The 23,334-nt window shown below is 41.0% G+C and overlaps 1 protein-coding gene and 1 long non-coding RNA gene across 3 annotated transcripts; both read right to left on the bottom strand.

Annotated features, from left to right (window-relative positions):
* Positions 1-369: 369 nt before the first annotated feature.
* Positions 370-10,717, bottom strand: LOC124272284. 2 transcript variants are annotated; one of them, XM_046707455.1, is made up of 8 exons: positions 9,675-10,717; positions 8,899-9,012; positions 7,451-7,564; positions 6,926-7,039; positions 6,284-6,397; positions 3,539-3,652; positions 3,115-3,228; positions 370-2,138 (listed from the first exon to the last, which is right to left on the bottom strand). In XM_046707455.1, the coding sequence occupies exons 1-8, from the start codon at positions 10,651-10,653 to the stop codon at positions 1,687-1,689; spliced, it is 2,115 nt and encodes a 704-aa protein (XP_046563411.1). In that variant the 5' UTR covers positions 10,654-10,717; the 3' UTR covers positions 370-1,686. The 2 variants fall into 2 exon arrangements, with proteins under 2 accessions (XP_046563411.1, XP_046563412.1); XM_046707456.1 differs by lacking the exon at positions 6,926-7,039.
* Positions 10,718-10,744: 27 nt separating this feature from the next.
* LOC124272285 lies at positions 10,745-16,536 on the bottom strand. Its single transcript, XR_006897293.1, has 3 exons — positions 16,526-16,536; positions 11,527-11,569; positions 10,745-10,865 (listed from the first exon to the last, which is right to left on the bottom strand). It is a non-coding gene; the product is annotated as an uncharacterized LOC124272285 (long non-coding RNA).
* Positions 16,537-23,334: the final 6,798 nt, after the last annotated feature.

Below are 23,334 nucleotides of genomic sequence, written 5' to 3' on the forward strand. Positions count from 1 at the left end.
GACATGTCTCGCTCTATGCACTAATGCGCTCTCCATCCTTTTCTGTGTGCCGGTTGAAAGGTATAACTCACTCGCGGCTTTTGTAACGTTCATTATAAGGATGGGAGTCACATGCGGACGCCCTGTGTGTAACACATGCACTATGGTATTTAAACCTAAAATTTGAACGCCTATGTCCCTTTTGTGGGAATACAAGACATTGTATGGCTCCTTGATTCATCATGACTCATTGACATGTCTGAAGTGAGTGAGTGAGTTTAGTTTTACGCCACTTTTAGCAATATTCCAGCTTTTTGTGAAGAGTATTGTACGCTGCACTTCCGGTTTGGGGAATGGACTCATTGTGCGTGCTTACAATAAATACACCCAAATTCTCAACAGAATTTATTTACATTGACATATCAAACGAGCAGGTTCAATCATCTTCTGACAACATCAATACGATGAAGAGGCGTGACCCATTAATGATTAATGGTCAGTGAAGGAATACCTTACCTTATATAATTTGGCATTGCACTTTCAATAAGGTGCGAATAACGAATCTGATGAAAATAGAATAAAAGAAAAGAGTAGTTTTGAAATATACTGCAATAACAACATGGTTGTGCTAGTGATCTGAACAAGGTGGAAAACGATGAAGCATGGGTACATACAACTTATTGTTATCAATGCTACTCACTCGCGATGAAAGAGTAATATGATCATGCTCAGTGATGAGGACGCATATATTACAGAATCAAATGTAATTCGATGACCATGAATAGTACGATATGTGCCTTTAGGTTTCATCAACTCTTGGTGTTCGATCGTACCTTAAAAGTACCGACCCTCCTTGAACACCTGGGACAAACTCTGTACTGGAGTTGCTGAAATTTTGTATGGAGCCTTCGTATGTCTTCAACTATTGCTGCTAAACCAGATATGAGCATGAAACCGTTTTTCAAAAACACAATGGAACCGTGTCATTTTGAGGCGGTTTAATTCCTGTTTTTCAACATTCGTTCGCTGAATTGTTTTAGTAAACAGATGGGCTATTTGGCAGTTACTGATATAATCGATATACATTGACGTAACATAGACGTAAAGGGTTATCACGAACGTACTTACCACAGTGCGATTATTTCGGAACTGAAATCCCACACTATTTCTGAACGTTTATAATTACTCATTCAAATTGTGCCTTCCGTTCTGGTGACATTTAAACACAAATACAAATATACAGTTCAACAAACCTTGGAGATAAAAGTGTGACTATCAATAATCTGTATATCAAACTAAACTGTCGAGCAAAAGAAGTGACATACATGTTTAAAAGTGATCAAATGGTATTCGATTCCCGGAAAATTAAAAACAAAAAGAGAGCTGTAGCGATTTTATAGTCTTTCATAGGGATGAGTTTTTACCAGATAACATTTTGGGCGACGGTTTTCAGTCACGTAACGTTTTAATGACGTTTGAATGTTATTTTTTGGTCAAATCTAATTTTCAGGTGTAAACTTTCTTTTTGCCCGGCAATGTCATTTGACATGTGTTGTGTATATGGATGGAGATGAAGTAGGCAGACCGCGCATAGACATTTCTGGCAGTGTCATTTGTGTATGCAGTTTTCGTGTGATTAAAGTGTGAGAGGGCATCATTCAGAGAACTCACACGTGGACATTGAGAAACTTGTCTGCGTGACGTGTGTTAGGTTAAAGCCCTCCTTCGTTTTTTCCTGCTGTCATCCAGTTTCCTCAACACATAGAGAACATCAGGCGCGACAATCAGTAAGATGGTGAAGACAATGATCACACATCCCACACTCCCCAGACCTTTGGCCGAAGGACGGTCATCCTCATTTGAGACATACTTGTTGACCGTCTTGGTCAAGATGGACGTGTCCAGTAGAAGTTCGTTCTTGATCTTGCTCATCAGAACTTCTTCGTCAACCGCCTCCTCGGTACCGTTGCTGTAGCGGGTACATACACAGTCTGTTTCCGGGTCTGCACCCGAAATGGATGACATAACTAGCGCGGTGGAGTATGTGGTCTCGAACCGGATACCGGTAGCAAGTTGTGTTGCAACTATTGTTACCCCCGATGATGTCAGCAGAGTGTTGTCGACGTCGATGAGACGAGTGAAGACGTATTTGTAGCCGTCTTTGAAAGCAAAGGAATATGTAAGAACTAGTGTTGGGAATTGGTTAAAATATCATAATTGATGATTGGTTCATTACTACCGATCAATCATCGAAAATAATTGGTTAGCGTCATTTATGAAATTTGTTAATGCACATTAAAATAAGGGGAAAAATGTAGTTCTTCTGGGGTTTTGGCAAAATTTCACATATCTAAAGGATGACTAGTATGTTAGGAACATAAATTTCTTGGAATCTTTAAGATAAATTCAATCATGACTTGAAACAAGCTTGTAGTGCTTACGAAATGTAACAGACAAAACCAACCATGTGCAAAATATTGTTAATGAAAACAAGTGTTCCAGAATTGTTTGTGTTCGATTATGAGAAATTATGGTCGATTTCTTGGTCGTTTAGTCACTACGACCAATCTTCGATTATTTCAATTAATCGGACCACCACTAGTAAGAACTTGGACCCACAAACATATAGATGTATCTACACAACAAAGCTGACGTCTCTTGAAATTTATGTGTGATTTGTGATTAACGGATTTGTTGAATACACGGGATCTAAACAAACATTATGGGATCTCAACAAACAATTGCGAGATCTAACGAAACTTAAGAATGCTTTTGGTTTACTGTTTTTTTTTCTACAAAAAGGAATTATTTTACTCCATTGTTTTGTTTTGTTTTTGTAAAGAGTGAGAAAATATTTGACCACGGTTGTATTGTGGTGTTTTCGTGGTTCATGTATGTATGTCTTCATTATAAATCTAAAATTATTCAGAATTCCTCTGGTCTTCCCACTTTCACGAGAAGAATCTCACAGAAATTTTAATGAATAATTGGAGTAACGATGGAAATCCTGTATTCATGAAAAAAGGTCTTTAATTATAATTATGTAAATGGGAGTCTTATTATAGGAATGAGGTGACTTCGAAATTTCGACATCTATGTTTAGACTGTTCCACCATGAAATGGAAGTACACTTACTGTTTTCGCATGTAACTCCGTGGAAATCTGCTTCACAGTGACACAGAAAGTATCCAGGTAGATCCTCACATGTCCCGCCATTCTCACAGGTAGTTGTCAGGCACTCGTCGATGTCTAACACGTACAAGAGAATTAGATTAGGTAGCTTAGCGGTTAAGCGTTAGCTCGTCACGCCGAGAACCCGGGTTCGATTCCCCACATGGGTACAATGTATGAAACCCATTTTTGGTGATATTGCTAAATATTGCCGTGATATTGCTAAAATGTTGCTAAAAGGGACGTAAATATTAACTCACTCACTCGAAGCATTTGGATTACAAAGAAAGAATATGGTTGGAATGAGGAATTTCTGAGTATAATGTATAGTAGAGTATATAGATAATGAATTATCATCCTTGGTTTTACAATTAATGAGGAACCTTACCTGTTTCACAACGACCTCCGCTGAAGCCTTGTGAGCAGAGGCATACGTAACCGTTGACCATGTCGAGGCAGGTGGCGTTGTTTCTACACGGTCCGCTTAGACACTCGTCCACGTCTGCAGGAAGAATCACAAATATAAACTTTAACAATAATAGTGAGTGAGGGAGTTAATATTTAACGTCACATCGGCAATATCTCAGCCATATCGTGACGAAACAATTTATATAATATAAAGAGAAAACGTTTTGAAGATTAAAACCTGTCGACGATGGGCAGTAAAAATACTAGAGAATCACAGATATGAATAAAACTGGCGAGCAAAGCTTAAACATTTCAATTAAAGAGGACAATACAATATAAAACACGGGCTATAGATCGCCAACAACTGAAGGTAGATCACCATACTAGGAACCATGGGGACTAACATTACTTTTGCTACCTGCATGGACCCTAGCTGGATTTACACCATCCCTTCAGCCGCTGGCGATTGTAGGAAAATGTAGCCGGCAGTTAAAAGAACAAAGATACTACGTTTAAAATATGGTAAATTTACATTTACTTTGAAAGTTTTGGGACTTACGTCTTAATAATATCAATAAAAATAATAACAAGATTATCTGTATATTGCTGACTTCCACTACACAAGGACAATGCTCAAAGCGGTGACTATCACAATCGGATTATTATTAACGCCTGTGAAGCGCTAGAAGGTTAATAGTCACATGGCTTATCCCACCGGGTACCCATTTTCTGCTGGGTGAACAGAGGCAATTTTGAACAAACTCACTTGCCTAAGATGAGACCACATATATCACATGTGCCTCGTTGTGGGACAGGACTGAAGTCCTAGAAACTCTCAGGAGTTCAACAGTAGATCATGAGCCAGTTTCATGAACAGATCATAAAACTATTGTAACACAGACGTTGCACAGTTTAACCTGTAAACATCATTAGTAAAACTGTGCCTAACATCGTACATTGTACTCTATAAACAGTCCTTAAGTACTCGAATTACGCTGATTTCTTTTTTGTTTTCAAACGTCAGAGACATGTCGTCAAAAAACGTGGACGTAATTAATCTCGATCGTCAAATACTTAAATTGACGCATTGTAGTCAAAAGGTCTTTCCCTTGAAAGTGAAAATATGTTACGTTTACAACGCGTAAAATGGAGATTGGGTGGTCACGCCCCATTTGCACTCCCTATTCATATTCTTCAAGGTCTTGCAGCTACTACTTAGAATAGGACCGCCTCCGTGGTGTAGTGGTTAGAGCGTCCGCCCGGAGAGCGGAAGGTCGAGGGTTCGATCCCCGACCGCGTCATACCAAAAGACGTTAAAACATGGTACTTGTTGTTCCCTGCCTGGCGCTCGGCATTAATGGGTACAACAAGGACTGGTCGGCTTGGAGTCAGTATAATGTGTCTGAGTGGGGTATTCATGCTTCACTGCGGCATGGTATCTCAGTGGGCTAGCACTATAAAACCAGCTTCAGTCTGGGCTAGTACAAGCCGCCGCACATACACATACACACGCATGCACGTCGTCATATGAGCGAAATATTCTCAAGCACGACGTTAAACCCAATTTCACCTCACCTCACTTAGAATAGGTCCCCAGCAACCTGTACCGGTCCTACTGTGGTGATTCAGATTATTTATGGTGATTATTACTATTTTTTGTGAACAAGGCGTATAACTACTGTAGTGTCTATTCTGTCATGACGGAGATTGCAGAGGACACGAGAGAACGTCGTAAAGCATGGTTAAAGCAGAGCATTATATGGCTACAATTTCTCAGCTATGTATGATTCATATTAGCATGCATGTACTGATATACCAACGACGTGTTACTGTATGTGTGGTTCAAACCGTTCACTCGTTGTAAATCTCGATGTAAATATTTGACGTCAACGTCAGAGAATAATCAGTCTCGCGCATACGCCGTGAAACAGACACCATAGAGCAAACTAGGCAAAGTAGTAGTGAAAACGTTATGAATGGAGCATTGAAGTCAGTGATGACACCAGGTGTTCGCGGAAAGGGTAAGCATGTCCTGCTCTTCCGGTAGTCACAAATACAATTTCATTAAAAACAGTTCGCTTGTTTCCTAACACCACACTATGTGAGAAATGTGAAATCAGTTTTGAGATACAGACCCGTGCCAGTTATATTCGGACACTTGACGTAATTTCCATAGACTTGCATGTTATTGCAGTATAGCATAAATAATTTTCATGAAGTGAGTTTAGGATGGATCTATGTAAGATTTGACAGGCAAATTTGAAATCATCTCTGCTCTGCGCACATAATTTCAGTGCAATTCTCGGACCAATATTTAACTAATGATATCACATTTATCAACTTACGTATGGTTCCACAATGCACAATCCCATAGGCCGCCATGTTAAAGGAGTTCACGGCTCTGTACATATGTTGATTAAATTATTGCCATTCGATAAATAAGCCACGGAAAATTAAACAGAAATTATGTGATTGGAGGTAAGATGATTCCTCACAAGTTTGCAAAATTTGACATGGATCTTACGAAAATTAAAATTCATGAAAATTATTTATGCCACACTAAATAAACACACTAAATTAAATTACGTCAAGTGTCCGAATATAACTGGCACGGGTCTGTACACTTGACCATGCCCTTTCCGTGATGACTTCAAAGAGCGTCACAAATCTCTTGCTGAAAAGGTGTTTGATCAAGGTTACAAATTCAAGACTTGAGACATCTCACCTTCTTGGCACATATCTCCGGCAAAACCAACCTGGCAGTCGCAGATAAGTCCGTTGACGTCGTCCCTGCAGGTGGCGTTGTTTTGACATGGAGAACTTACACATTCATCTATGTCTGGAAGATGTAAACATGCTGTCAATTCCAACATCACTTAAGATAGTCATTATGTGAATGTAATGAGCACGTTATGCTACGTTCCTAACCTATACAGGACTCTTTAAGGAAACAAGACTCTGTGTAATATCAGCTCTAGCAAATGGTTGAAATATGTTTAGTCCAAAACACCATGAGCAAGAAATATAAGGGAAAAATACAAAATATTCATAAACTGAGAGGGGCGGTGGGGTAGCATATGGGTAAAATTGATGAAGACGCGGATTCGATTCCCCACACGTGTACAATGTAGTCCATTGCTGGTGTCCCCAGCCGTGATATTGCTGGAATATTGGCGTAAAACCACACCCCGTAAACCGAGAAACGATCAGTAACAGCTGCTTCAAAACGTTCGGCGAATTAACAATAAATTCATTTGATTGAGATAGCATTGGATACATGTGGCCATTCCTACTGAAATCTCCTCCGAGACAACTGCAGCGTTGGAGATTGCGGATGTGTCAGAATGAAAGTAGAATCTTTAGTTACTTGTTTCACAGAGAGTTCCATTGAAGCCCATGAGGCACTCGCAGTGAAATCCATTGACACCATCATGACACGTGGCATTATTCTGACAAGGGCTGTTCCAGCACTCGTCTATGTCTGTCAACAATGATATCACATGTTAAGTGTATATATTCTATAGTTGTAGACATAAATGATGAGTCCAGATAAATCTTTTTGTCAAAACTCTGAGTGAAATATACCAATTTTGCTTCGCAGTGAAATCAATTATTCTGACGAAGGTTGTTCCAACACTCGTCCATGTCTGTCAACAATGATAGCACATGTTAAGTGTTTATGTGCTGCCAAACAGTGTAATCAGTGTGTTCATACGTTTCAAAACACTCATTTCCATTTCTATACATTGGGTATTTATTGAAACCGAGAGACGTTCATCCACATAACAATCAATTCGATGGAGACAGGGTATTGAATACATATGGACATTCTTACTGAAATCTCGGAAACAAATGTGTGGATATGGAACAATGAAAGGAGACTATCAGTTACTTGTTTCACAGAGAGTTCCATTGAAGCCCATGAGGCACTCGCAGTGAAATCCATTGACGTCATCATGACACGTGGCATTATTCTGACAAGGGCTGTTCCAGCACTCGTCGATGTCTGTCAACAAGGATATCAATGATATAATACGTTTCAAAACACTCATTTCCAATTTGTCATTTTGGGTTGAAATAGCATTACTTGTGTAGTTTGTTGATAGCAGTACATACGCAAGCCCCGCTTGTTTTGTTTTGTTTCGGTTCAGATTGAAACCTTGCACAGTCCCCGTTGCAACCATTTTGGTTTCGCATTGAACTCAATTATTGTAACAAGGGCAGTATCAACAGCCGCCCATGTCTGTCAACAATGACTGCTTCAAAGTCAACAGAGAAATGAACTACAAACCGTCATATTTCAAGAAACATATTTGCGGTCCGCTACAGTGATGATATAACTATATGTTGAATTAAACGTTGAAATAGCATTACATTTAAATGCAGGATTATTAGAATATTATGTGGTATCAATATGTGTGTATTCAATTCAGGTGCTTGTCGGATTCGCCAAGAGATAACGCCTAAGACCGACTTTATTTTGGGCCTTCCTTCTGGCTCGCCGTATTAGACAATAAGTTGGCATGTTTGTTGTTTACAAAAGCTCGTTGGTGCAAAATAAAACTAAGGCTTGACTATCCTCAGAAACAAATGCCGTTTGGTGTAAAAGGGAACATAACTGTGAAAATTGTATGACTAAATCACTGAAAATCAGTTATGACACCAGGTGTTCGAGAAAAGGGTAAGCATGTACTGCCCTACTGCTTCACCCGTCATCCGCAAAATTTGCCGAAAAATGGAAGTACATTCCCACGAGCAACTTGCCTTTAAGATAAAACTTTCGAATCCCACTATTCATAAGTTTAATATGCTTATGTCAACTGGCAATCCAGATATTGTAAAAAACCTAGCTATATTTATATTTCACAATGCAATGAACCTTAGAGATTCACTTCTATGCCAATAATATAATATTTCCTTTTGTATATTTTGTAAATTAACTTATTGTCTTCTGAACTATATATGCACATATGTACCGCTCTGAAATCCTGAAGTGTAGCCTGGGCCTATGGCCTCCACTACAAATAAAATAAAGATTGATTGATAAAACTTAAAATTGAACAGTCTTGATTATCCGACGAAACATTCCATTAGGTGTTAAATTCGAAATAATAATAATGATAATTATAATATTTATAACTCGCTTTTTCAGACTGCATAGCCTGCTCAAAGCGCACAAATATAATCTGATTGTTATTAGCCCAGATAACCCAAGCTGCCTCACATGACTTATCCCGATGACATAGGGGTGACAATCATAATAGATCACTGAAATCATTGTTGACACCGGGTGTTTGATAAAAAGATAACGTATTCTGCACTACCGGTGGTACTTCATACCTATTTCACAAAGAGAACCGTTAAATCCGGGCTGGCAGATGCATGCGTAATTGTAGACAAGGTCATCGCAGGTTGCGTTGTTGTAGCAGGGGGTACTGGCGCACTCATCTTTATCTGGAGCGGGATCAAGACATATATATCACACAGTTTAGCTTAGTTTACCAACAACAATGCTGCTAGGTAAACTAAAATTCCGTGCAGAGATATTTTGCTGACTCCAGCAGGTGTATCAGTAAATTCTTGTCTCAAAGATTCACCATAATTCTTAATACACTTCCGTCATATATAAATATATTAGTTTACAAGAATAATACTAATACACGAATTTGCAAAACAAAAGCATATGCATGGATTCAGGAATCTCAGAAAAGAACTGTTATGGTTCTACTAAGCAGGGGTATCGCCATTTTACACACGGTTTTTCAAAGTTGTGAATTTGCAAAATCAGTTCGTATCCATAATACTCAAATATTCGTATTACGATTTGAACCAATTATCTCGGGTTTATCTTGTAAGGACTAGCCAAAGGCCACTCCAATATGCACACAATGATCTAGATCTGATATGATAAGTTCTTATTAAAACATAAAAACATCAGACCTTACAATACAAATATTCCCATGGTGAAATGCAATAAACATATATTATCATGACTCGTGTTGCTTAAGTCACAATATGGCTGAAATACTGCCGATGTGACTTTAAATTTTAACTCATTCAGTCGTGTTTCTTAAACCAGGACTACAAGAATTCGTCTCATAATTGTCTATACGTACCAAAGATCATTCCAAGGGGGAAACTAGCCATATCATTTTCATCAAGGGACTGACCATACACTATAACTCCCTTTGGTATGGAAATGTTGACGAAGTCAGTTTGGGTCCGTATTTCCACCTTAAACGTCATCAGCTGGGCATTACAACCGCTGACAGTGACGGTGGACGTTATGGCATCAACGACCGACATGTACATCCCGTTGAAGGCGTCCACGAAGTTGAGGATGTCGATGGTGTAGTTGTTCAAATACCTGTCAAATGAAGGAACGATTGCCATGTCGCTGGCGATGTTGGTTAAGGTAACAACGTTGATGACAACCACGACACAAGGTTGAGATGTCTCTATACAACGTGCTTTTGAAGCAGTACTGAGATCAACGTCTTCAAAGTCCCCTACGTTTAGGGTTGATGTAAAACCAGAGCTGTCTGTGATCACCGTGTTGTCGTACGCCGAGACGATTCTGTAGATGGCACCACCGACTATGTTGGGGGGAGAGAAGACAAACTGTTCCCCAAAACATTCAACAGGAATCATCATTTCAACAAGAAAATTGCACTTGCTCGCTGCCCCGGGTACCATAGCACATTCATGTCCAGACACTACAACCACCTTTTTGTCACTAATGATAACGGTACCTGTAACGTCATCTCTGCACATGAATCCGAATACGTTGTTTCTGTTGAGGGTGATGACGACGACGTCTCCGTCCGATGTATTCGCAGACAGACACATATCACCACGCTTGACGTTCATCGTTACTGTGGTGTTGTCTTCAACAGCTGCCACCAGAATGAAGTTGTTGTATGGACTGACGTCGTTCCTGTTGTAAGTAACTGCAATGTAACTGGATGTGAGAACGCCGGTGGGGATGGCCATGTAACCTCCAACGTCGTTGACACCGGTGGCGTCAGTGAAGAACACATACAGGTACACGTCTTCGGTGGCGTTGATGACCACTGCTTTACGCTGACTGGACATCGAGGCAAATCCAGTGTACCCAACATCGTTTACATTGACGGACTCGTTATGGACTTGGTTTGCTTGTAGAAAGACAGCTCTGGCTGCATAGGGCATTATGTTTATGTTTATTTCCGTCGGTTTGTCCGTTATGAACATCAAACGTGCTGATCCAGTTGTGTCCAAGAATGGAAGAAGGAAGTTTCTCCCCTTCTGAGTTTTCATAGAGTCAACTGGAATTTAAAACAATATGCAATTATGTCACAAATGAGTCTGTGAATTGTTTCCAATGTCGATTTGATAGGGTTTTATTAAAGTTATCATCATCTAGATGTTGATTCTAAAATATTCCTGTCTCATGAGCTCTTGACATTTTCGAGCGTTTCATTAATGCTTCCACTAACGATCATCAGAAATGACCTATGACGTGGGAATTGAACCAGGTCCCTGAGCTGACTAGACAGAACATTTAAGTTGTTGCCCAGTTACAACCCCGTTTCTCATGTTATGGACCACTTTTTTGCACCTGATAAAAACCGGGTGATGTTGGTGAATTTCTGAAGTGCGTGTGCGTTTACGTGCGTGTTCGTGTGTGCGTGTGTGCGTGTGTGTCTGTGTGTGTGTTGGGCTATTGTTTCAGTAACGCATCATATTTCAGTCTGGATCACTCGAAGCGAAAATCAAATTAAACACAATCGGACGGGTCACAATTATCCATAGTGGGAGATCGTTACAAGGGAAGAGGTTAAAAGGGAGACTCACTCGCTCACCCACCAACCCATCCACCACTCACTCACTCACTCACTCACCCACTCACTCACTGATGCCGCCTCGCTGGACAAGCATGGGTTACTGTGGCCCGTTATACACACGATTGATTCATGTGTGCGTTACCTGATGTTGTCAAAATGACAGCTACCAACAGCTCGACAAGCATCTGGAAAAAAACAAGGAGAAAATGTATGACCTCATTGAACGTGCTTTGAACATCGATCTCAATAGCTTGGCGTTGATTTAACATCATGTAAGCCTCTGTTAACCGACCATCTGTGGTGTTTCCCAAACACAACGATTGTGTGTATACGATATTGTAATGCAATGTGTATTGTAATGTAAATAGCGAGTATTTACTCGTATCTTTGTTATTGTCACAATCATTCAAGTTCTTCTGTCGACCGAAAGTAGTGGTATCACTAGTAGTGAGTGAGTGAGTTGGGTTTTACGAAGCTTTTAGCAATATTCCAGCAATATCACCTCGGGGTACACCAGAAATGGGCTTCACATATTGTGCCCATGTGGGGAATCGAACCCGGGTCTTCGGTGTGACGAGTCAACGCTGTAACCATTAGGCTACCCCACCGCCCCATCAATAGTAGTAGTAGCAGCAGCAGCAGAAGAACTAGAAGAAGTAGTAGTTGTAATATAGTGGTGATAAGTAGTACTAGTAGTAGTAGTAGTTGTTGTAGTAGTAGTAGTAGTAGTAGTAGAAGTAGTGGTAGTAGTAGTAGTAGTGGTAGTAGTAGTAGAGGTAGTAGTAGTAGTGGCAGTAGTACTAGTAGTACTACTACTAGTAGTAGTAGTAGCAGTAACAGTAGCAGTAGCAGTATTAGTATAAGAAGTAGTAGTTGTAGTAGTAGTAGTAGTAGTAGCAGTAGCAGCAGTAGTAGTAGTAGTTGTAGTAGTAGCAGTAGTTGTAGTAGTATTTGTATTTGTGACAGTAGGTGTGGTAATAGTGACAGCATATATAGTAATAGTTGTGGCAGTAGTAATTGTAAGGGTAGTTGCAGTAGTCGAAGCAGTAATAGTAGTAGTAGCTGCTGTAGTAGTGGTAGTAGTAGTGGGAGTGGTAGTAATGATATGTGTATGTGTAACAGTAGTAGAAGTAATACTGACAGCAGATGTGGTAATTATTCTTGCAGTATTAGCAGCAGTAGTTGAGGTAGTAGTAGTAATAATAGTAGCAACAGCAGCAGCTGTAGTAGTGGTGGTAGCTGTCGTAGTAGTATTTGTGGTAATATTGACAGAAGATGTAGCAATAGCTGTTGCAGTTGAAGCAGTAGTGGTTGTAAGGGCAGCTATATTAAGATTCAGGTATCCTTATAGCGGTGGGCGAACTGGCTAAAGCGCCAGGCTAGTGATCCAGCGAGCTTGAGGTGACGGGATCGAGCCCACCTGTGACCGGGTGTAAAAACCTTGGAGTCAGCTTTGTGTGCAGACTCTTTCAGTGTTGTCACAACCCCTAGTGTACAGTACACAACCCTGTGCACTTAAAAGAACCCACGAATACGTTGGTATATGACCAGATGGTGGCCACATGAATACGTGCAAACACCCAGTTGCGGGTACAGCAACGTGCAGTAAACTTGGACAAAGTACTGTGACTATGTGTTCCAGTCCACCCTGCTGTGAATGGGTACCTCGTAAGGATGAGAATGCCACACTAACTCGGTGTGCCTAGTGGATGCAAGAGTTGTATGCTCCCCAGGGAGTTGAGACTGACAATACGATGTGCCGTTAGATTGACATCCAGTGAACGAGGGAAAAACAAAGCGCCTTTGAGCAGCTGAGCTGAGCTGGACATCGGCGCTATACAAATGTTAGTATGTATGTATGTATTGCAATATATTGGGAACTGAAGTGTTTGACAGTGAGTGACATTAATTGGGCTTGTCAATCAAACTTTCTACATTACGAGACCTTTACCGAGCTTTTGATGAAATTCGGGGACCTTGGCCTGCACCAAATCAACCACTCAGTTGATTCAGTTTGGTTAAAACACAAAGTAGCGATAAAACCACATGAAGGGATGATGGAAACCAAGTGTTAAGCATGTCTTGCTCTACCGGTTGCACAAGGCACTCAAATAGTTTGTATAAAATAAATGTTTGCTTGTTGCCAGACGCTGTAGAGAATACACACACAGAATGTACATACTAAGTGCTTGAATCAATTGGCAAAAGTAATTGTATTGTCCTTGAAGTGCGTCCTTAATCTTGACTAAAAGAATCTGAGAGAAAGGTACTTTCCATAGTGAACAGTCTGGAGGTCGGGAAAAACTTGGGACTGCAAAATGGGATGTTGAGTAATAACTGGTGACTGGTTTCTATTGATAATCTTGAGACAATAGTGAGTGATTATCCTTCTTGTATTCTCAGAGTGCATTTGTTTGTTTGTTAGTTTAACGACGCATTCAGCAATATTCCAGCTACATGTCTTAAAATAATCGAGTCTGGACCAGACAGTCGATTTAGACCATTGGGATATGATGGCATGTGTCAACCAAGTCAGCGAGCTTGGCAATATTCCAACTATATAGCGGCGGTCTGTAAATAATCGAGTTTGGAGCAGACAATCCTGTGATCAACAGCATGAGTTTCGATCTACGCAACTGGGATACGATGACATGTGTTAACAGAGTCAGCGAGCCTGACCACCCGATCCCGTTAGTCGCCTCTTACGACAAGCATGGGTTACTGAAGACCAGTTCTAACTCGGATCTTCACGCTGAGTATTTATTGCTAAAAGGGACGTTTGACCTTACTCAAAATCTTCTGTATACCAGGTGGAGAATAGGGCCTGTAAGTCTCGCGAGGCGCTACTTCCGGTACAAAGCTGCTTCCAGGGTTTTGCGATATGCGAGACGGCGCCCAGCTTACTACCGGTACCAGATTTCCGGTGGCAAGCGTATATTCAAGAACCAGTTCTGGTTCCAAATTGCGCGACCGCCAAATATGACTTTACTAGACCGAACCAAGTGTACAACCATGCTTGGCTGTCACAGCTTTTGACAGTCGCAGTTGCCTAATTTGGGGATGGTTAGATCGGATTTTTTATATTCCTACAAGGATTATCGGTTCCTTACTGTCAGCTAACAACAATGAGATCATTCGGAAAGGTATGAAACGTTGTTTGTCACCGGAAGTACTAAGGTCTCACGAAGTGCCATGAATACGTAAACAAAAGCAACAAAACATTTTCATATCGTAAAATAGTAATGACACCAGGTGTTTCACGAAACGTTAGCGTATCCTGCTCCACCCGTAGCAGCAGTCACATACACATGCAAGTCGATGTTTCACCAGAAGAGCCTTTGGTGCAAGTGAAAATAGAGTACTGTATCGGATTGAACTCATCCGTGAAAAATCTTTCAAACTTCCCAACGCCAAGTGCGTACTTCACTTCCATAACTTCCCCGAAGGTGTATGCATATATATTTATCACGAAGTTTGTTTTTACATCATATCGATTTGACATTGTCCATCCATCAGATCCAAAATATGATGATCAATTTGTGTAGAAACTGTATCGACAGAACGCTGTTTATTTTCCTTTTTTTATATTGATTTACTTTTAGTGGTTGATGTGTTTTTTCCCAGATTGTTGTTCTTGTCGGAACAGTTAAAACGAGAACAGGGAGTAAGTGTATACTGCATGACGCAATTGTGCACCTATTCGTGGTGAAAGGAATAATGTGATCGGGTTCTGTTATATAGAGATAGGGTTTTCCTGGATGCGTCCCTAAATACAATCAGCAACTCCTTATAATGTTCGTCTTGTAATTGGGCAAGTTCCGTAAATCTGAATCAAGATTACGCGTGAAGGTCCGGGTTAGAATTGATCTTCGGTAACCCATGTTTGTTGTAAGAGGCAACTAACGGGATCGGGTGGTCAGGCTCGCTGACTTGGTTGACACATGTCATCGGTTCCCAGTTGCGTAGATCGATGCTCATGTTGTTGATCACTGGATTGTCTGGTCCAGACTCGATTATTTACAGACCGCCGCCATACAGCTGGAATATTGCTGAGTGCGGCGTAAAACTCAACTCACTCACTCACTGAACCAATATGTTGCTAAGCCGTGTGGCACCACACTCCATAACAAGTGTATACGATCACGTTTTGAGCTGGAGGGTACCCATCTGGAAATCTGTGAACTTGCTGTGAGAATTATCATACAAAAGTAAGCGAGTTTTATAAGACGATTTTGTCCAAGAGTACTGAAGTATCACACACTGGGATGCGTAAAACATTTCATGAATGTACCGAAGCGAGTACCACAGTGGTAAGGAGAATCTGTGAGGAAATCTGTTTCAATGTCGCATTCGAGATCAAAGTACTCATTGCACTCGCATTGCTACATATACGTCATCCGTGAAGATCCGGGTCACAGTTGGTCTTCAGTAACCCATGCTCGTCGTAAAAGGCGACGAACGGGAATCGTGTGGTCAGGTTAACTGACTTGGTTAACACATGTCATCGTACGAGATTGTATAGATTTGAGGCTCTTGATGTTACTGGTTCGTCTGATACAGACTCGATTATTTACAGACCACCGATATATAGCTGACGTTTTGCTGAGTGTGGCGTTGAACAACAACAACAAGAACAAGAACAACAACTAACTAAAAACTAAACTAAACTAAAGAACAAGAACTAAAAAGGCATAGTCAGGTCTTGCAGAGCCCGCTAATCCCGTGATAACAAACCCTTGCTTTATTCCCTTTATGCCGAGTGCAGGCATGGCAACAACAAGTGCCAGCATTTAACGTCTGTTAACGTCACACACACACACATACACACACACACACACACACATCTCCAACCCATCCCCACCCCACCCCCAACATTCCACTGTCTAGAAAGACGTTGTCCAAAAGAACAAGAAGGTGGTAACACAATGAAAGGCTTCAAAACCAATTTTGTCGGCATACATGAGTAAGTACGGTTTTACGCGCCTTTTAGCAATATTCCGGCAATATATGTTTCTGGGAACACCAGCAATAGGCATTAAACATTTTTAACACAGATACAGGTTATACGGACGCTACATAAACTATAATATTAACATGACGTTTGAGAATTATGATTTGAAATGAAGTTGAAAATGACTTACTGCTGCTGCTGCCGCGACTTCTGCTGCTGCTGCTGCTGACGACACATGTATGATTAATAGTTTGGTCGTGGCAAGATGCTCCAACTTTAATGCTTTCAGGGTGATATTGATTTTCCCTTGTAAAATCGTTAAAAGAAATATCTAACGGCAGATTGTCTGTTTATCCCTGTATGTTTCGTCGAAATGAAAAAACAATCAAACAAATATAATGGATTCACTTGGCAAAACCCAACACACAAGGCCACGCTGGTAGAGAAATGTATTGATTAATAAATCCTACGTTTCATGCAACTATTTATCTTAACATAGTTGGTGAATAATACATACATCACTTTCATCATGTTTCATTCGTTTTATAGATTTTGCTGGGAAATAATTGTGCACTTGAAATGCTAGAGGGGCGTTTGTACTTCCAAGACATGTGACTACCAGTGGGTGAAAAGATTGAATGTGTACTGTGCATTACATCGATTAAACACTCATGCTTTTCTCTCTACGATTCCATCTGTAATATGCCACACAACAGAATTTTGTCCTTTTTCATTATATTTCCAGTCACTGTACCTTTTCTGCCGTATCTCCATGCTCCTTTCAGGAAGTGGCGGTGGTGTTTCAGTTTTAGGGTGACGTGGGCCAATTAGAGGCACTATTTGCGCCCAACGCATGAACTTAAAGGCACACACACTCCGGCACAGCGATGACTTAACATAACAACACTGCCACAGGCTAATTTGCATATCACGTGACCGGACTTTTCTCTTGTTTGTAATCAAACGCGCATATTCATAATAAGAAGAGACTGGACTCACGAAAGCTTTACGGCGCTCTCTTCATAATGTTTTACATTGTTACATATATATTCTTCCACAACTGCGACAGTTAGGTCTATGACAATACATATTAGATATCAAACTGGCTGCATCGTTTGCTTTCCGTCGGCTTCGATGACAGCACGTGGAGCCGTACAACCTATGTAAACAAAGGATCGCTACGCAAATAGAAATAGTGTTACAAATTTTTGGATATTTTCTCAGTGAAACTAAACCATTCTATTAAAGATGTTTAGTTAGATGTGTAGACTCGTCAAAAAGAAAAGAGTAAAAGAAATCTGTACATTATATTGAATGGACATTGCAAGATGTGACGAATCGTCACATTTTTCTGGCCTGTGGCAGAGGTACTATGCTGGCTTGCCGCATGGAATTCTGGGTAGGAGAGTGAAAGGCACAATGTCACACATTTCCGACAATATTTTGGACAATATTATAGATTTTGGGGCATATGCACTCACTTTAGTTTCCTATTGATGCAATAAAAGACTTATTATGCCTTACGACTTGCCTGAAATCGATAATTGAAATTCGAGGCGAACAGCTTCCAAATAGAAAACGCTTGCCATATATGGAATGTAAACAATTGCTCCGTACATCGAAAACTGTCGCACGCAGTGTTGACGGTGTTTGCATAACTCGTTTCAATCACAAGTTGTGCGTAGGATATTCATAAAGAGCGCTCCAAGGGATATAGCTCTATGGGGTTCGCTTGAAATAATGTTCGACCGGCAGAGGGACGATTTACTGCAACGTTGCATTAATTAATTTGAACTTTAATATTGATATAAATATTGGAATAATTATATGGTAGCTTCCCTGAGGGCTGATAGTATTATTGAGGGAAATACATTATTTATTTTTAGAGAAGTGTGGTGTGATATAGTGCCTTTAACTTAATATAAATCATAATAAAGGTATTTTATCGCCAAAACGTGAGTGAGTGAATGAATTTAGTTTTACGCTGCACTCAGCAATATTCCAGCTATATGGCGGCGGTCTGTAAATAATCGGCTCTCGATCAGACAATCCAGGGATCAACAGCATGAGCATCGATCTACGCAATTGGGAACCAATGACATGTTTCAACCAAGTCAGTGAGCCCGACCACCCGATCCCGTTAGTCGCCTCTTACGACGAGCATGGGTTACTGAAGATCAATATTCTAACCCGGACCTTCACGGGTAATCGCCAAAAAGAATCGTTTAGATAACATTAAGGAGCCGTAAGCATTAACATATTCATTTGGATACTTATATACATATATCATTAATGATGGGGACATAGAAAAGACATACAAATAAAATATGAAATATATAATACTCATCTAATAAAAAAAGAGTAGGTCCATAGTACAGAGCGTAAAACTGATTTAAATTCACAAAAAAGGAAAAAAGAATCTGTCTAAGCCATTTGAGAGCCTGTATAAATAACATCATATTTTCCAGATAATGAGACAAAGTCTAGAACCGCCCGTTGCATGGATTCATATATGATATTGGGTCCCAAAACAGTTATATCAGCAACTTCAAGTACCGTACCTCTGAGATTTTTACTTATGCTGTTATGTTCAGGACATTTAATTTGGTAATGTTCACTATTTTCAGGCGTATCCAAATTGCAATGGCCACATTTGGAAGGGACCGATACTCCTATAGGCATTCAGCCCAAAGTGTCCAGGTCTCGTCGCTATATGGCTGAGATAATGGCTGAGGTAATGCCGATGCGACATGAAACCCAACCCAACTCAACTCCAACCAAAGGGTCCAAGAATAACATCACACCTTTTTTCACGACGGATTTTAAGTCCAGATTTTAAAGATGTTCTAAATGCGTACATATGTCGGCTGGTAGTACCAACATCCCACAACCGTTGGCAATTCCTTGTAACAGATTTCGATAAAATAGTTTTGAAATTGTAATAAATAAACTTCAGGACATTGTAATCCGGATTTGGCCAAATTATCTGCGATCTCACTCTCATGTATTCCAACATGTGCTGGGACCCAAACAATATCACATGCAATGTACTTCGTGTTTAGAAATGCATCCAACTTTAATATCTCATAAACAAAGTCACATCTGGATCCATTCGAACCAGCTTCTATAGCATTAATTGATGCCATGGAATTTGTAAAGATAATTGCTTCATGTCCATCTACCCATCTCAAGGCTTGCAAAATGGACAAATGTTCAGCTGTAAAAACCGCAAGATAATCTGTGAGTCTGAACATCTTAGCGACCGAGAAATCAGGTATCCAAAAAGCATCAGCAGTAAGATCATTAGATAGTTCTTTTGATGCACCAGTGTATATATGTGAAATTATGATAATATTCAGTCAGAAAGTCTTGGGTTATTACTTTTGTTATGTCTTTATTCATTTTCCTGTTCACAATAAAAGTTCGGAACTCAGTCAGCTTCAGTAGAAGCCACTGGGGTGTGACAGGAGGAGCAGAAGGATCAACTGGATTACATGTGCAAAACATATATTGAACAGCTAATCTCTGTGTATTCAAACCAATCTGAGGTTTGCCTGGGGACTAGTCATATTTGAAGCATTGGACACAGTCATTAACAATCTCAGTGACTGCATGGTTTTTGCTCTTAGTTTTCATTTTTAAGAAATTTTTCAAGGTTACCTGTTGTCTTCAAAGGTGAAGAGGCATTTCTGAACACTCAGCTTGAAGCGCTGAGGTTGGTGTCGATGCATAGACTCCCGTGGATATTTTCAAAGCTTTAGACTGAATACGGCCAAGCTTATTGGCATTTAGATGACATTTAGACATAGCAAATTTAGTCAAGTCTGGATAAGAGCTCTTCCTTGTAAAGCATAGTTGAAACATAGCTGACTTATCACCACCCACTTCGTTTTTGAAATACACTTTAATAGACAATTTGATGATCTTGGTACATGTTATAGAAATTTGTGATATGGTGTGACCATGTTAATCTTTCATCAAAATACACACCATAAATTTGAACACTGATACTATTTCCAATTAATGATGCATGAGAGTTTGATTGATTGATGGTTGGTTGGTTGGTGGGTTGGTTGGCTGTTTAACGCCGCACTAAGTCAACCAAGTCAACCGAGACTGAACATACCTTTCTGTCTTTGTCACGAGTGTTAGTTTCCTTTATTGGGTTTGTTAAAATTAATTTCATTTTTCTAATCACCTAACAGCTTCTAAATTCGACGCTGCACCTAGTTTGCTAGGCACTAGTTCATTGGATTTGCAAAGGGCATGTTAAAATTGGTTGTTTAATACCTCGCTCAGCAATATTCCAGCTGTATGAATCGATCTGGATCAGACAATCCAGTGACTGACATCACGAACATCGATCTACCCGATTATCAAATCACGTTGCCTTACCGTCCGATCCATTGTACCGAAAGTAAATTCATGAACATTATTCTTGCAACAGTTAATTAACATGCAAGTCTATGGACATTTCGCAAATGATGACTCACTTATGGCCAACTACTGTAGGCGCCTCTTACAACAACCTCTGAGTTAACGAGTTGAGTTTTACGCCGCACTCAGCAATATTCCAGTTATATGGCGGCGGTCTGTAAATAATCGAGTCTGGACCAGACAATCCAGTGATCAATAGCATGAGCATCGATCTGCGCAATTGGGAACCTATGACATGTGTCAACCAAGCCAGCGAGCCTGACCACCCGATCCCGTTAGTCGCCTCTTACAACAAGCATGGGTTACTGAAGGCCAAATCTAACCCAGACCTTCACGGGTACAACAACCTCTAGTTGCAGTGAACCTTACCGTTACATTTAAGAGGAATAATTGCCATGATTTCCCCATTCACCCTTGAATTATTCAATGTGTAAAGAAAATGTCAATTGAGACAATTTTGCATGCACTTTTTTCACATTTTTGAAACTATGTCTCAAAGCCTTAAAGCTTGACACTACAACTTGTGATTGAGAACCAGAGCGAATCAAAGGAGATAAGACATTTGTTTGCGTTTAATCTTTCTGTGGACAAAATGGTAATTTCCGCTTCTTTCGGAGGGTTCTGAGAACAGAAGCTGTTTGCATCTTTACAGGAACAAACGCAGTTCCCATGAAAACAGACATGAAAGTACAGCCTTATTAAGGATTAATGCAAAAGTCTACTTTTCCATCGTCGGACAATACCTCATCAACTGTATGAAAATATATGTCAATATTTATAGACCAAACAGTGCCATTGGGCTACGTATACATTGTCGTCTTTATTCTATTCGTTGACAAAGAGGTGGTTTCCATAGTAACATACTAACACACAAGGGGGTTATATAGGTAGATGCATGTATGCGTGCGTGCGTGGGTGCGTGCGTGCGTGTGTGTGAGTGCGTGTGTGTGTGCGTGACTGTGACTGATTGGATGATCATGTGTATATTGTGGGGGTCGGGGAGCGGGGTATGTCAGAAGCATCACTGGGACGTTCGGTGGGTTTGTGAGAGAGATGATAGTGTAGGAATGGTAGCAAGAAGGTGACTGGGTAGATGGTAGAATGTCGGGTAGTAGGAGGTGGATGGTTAGATGATAGTGTGGGGGGTATTAGTCGTTGGATGGGTAGATGAAAGAGTATGGGGTAGTGATATCAGGTGTCGGGGTAGATGGTAGTGTGTCGGGTAGTAGGAGGTGGATGGGTAGATGATAGTGTGTGGGGTATTAGTCGTTGGATGGGTAGATGAAAGAGTATGGGGTAGTGATATCAGGTGTGTCGGGTAGTAGGAGGTGGATGGGTAGATGATAGTGTGTGAGGTATTAGTCGTTGGATGGGTAGATGAAAGAGTATGGGGTAGTGATATCAGGTGTCGGGGTAGATGGTAGTGTGTCGGGTAGTAGGAGGTGGATGGGTAGATGATAGTGCGTGAGGTATTAGTCGTTGGATGGGTAGATGAAAGAGTATGGGGTAGTGATATCAGGTGTCGGGGTAGATGGCCATGGGGTCAGGGATTGGTGGGTAAAATGTCACGAACTACGACACAGTATGCATGTGAATTCACTGTGCAGCCCACGGAAACGCTGTCGACAGAACCTAACTGTATAGGTGATATTTGGACACAAGGAAGTGTCACACAGGAAATACCGGCCTTTATTCTCCTGATCACAGACAATATAGCCTGACGCAACGCTAGCCCACTATATTGGAGGCGTTGAAAGTAGATTACTGGGGCTATGATAGTGTGTAGGGTAGTAGTAGGCAGGTGCCGGGGTAGATGGCAGTGTATGGATAGTGGTAGGCAGGTGACTGGGTACATGGCAGTGTATGGGTAGTGTTAGACAGGTGCCGGGGTAGTGTATGGGTAGAGGTGGGCAGTTGACTGGGTAGATGGCAGTGTATGGGTAGGGGTGGGGAGGTGACTGGGTAGATGGCAGTGTATGGGTAGTGGTGGGCAGGTGACTGGGTAGATGGCAATGTATGGGTAGTGGTGGGCAGCTGACTGGGTAGATGGCAGTGTATGGGTAGTGTTGGGCAGGTGACTGGGCAGATGGCAGTGTATGGGAAGTGGTGGACGGGTGTCTGGGTAGATGGCAGTGTATGGGTAGTGTTGGGCAGGTGACTGGGTAGATGGCAGTGTATGGGTAGTGGTAGGCAGGTGAATGGGTACATGGCAGTGTATGGGTAGTGGTGGGCAAGTGACTGACTACATGGTAGTGTATGGGTAGTGGGGGGCAGGTGACTGGGTACATGGTACTGTATGGGTAGTGGTAGGCAGGTGAATGGGTAGATGGCAGTGTATGGGTAGTCGTAGGCAGGTGACTAGGGACAAGGCAGTGTATGGGTAGTGTTAGGCAGGTGAATGGGTACATGGCAGTGTATGGGTAGTGGTAGGCAGGTGACTGGGTAGACGGCAGTGTATGGGTAGTGGTAGGCAGGTGACTGGGGACATGGTAGTGTATGGGTAGTGGTAGGCAGGTGACTGGGGACATGGCACTGTACGGGAAGTGGTGGGCAGGTGACAGT

This window comes from Haliotis rubra, unplaced genomic scaffold, assembly GCF_003918875.1.
Source record: "Haliotis rubra isolate DU_JTF1 unplaced genomic scaffold, ASM391887v1 Scf168, whole genome shotgun sequence".
Classification (NCBI taxonomy): Eukaryota; Metazoa; Mollusca; class Gastropoda; order Lepetellida; family Haliotidae; genus Haliotis; species Haliotis rubra.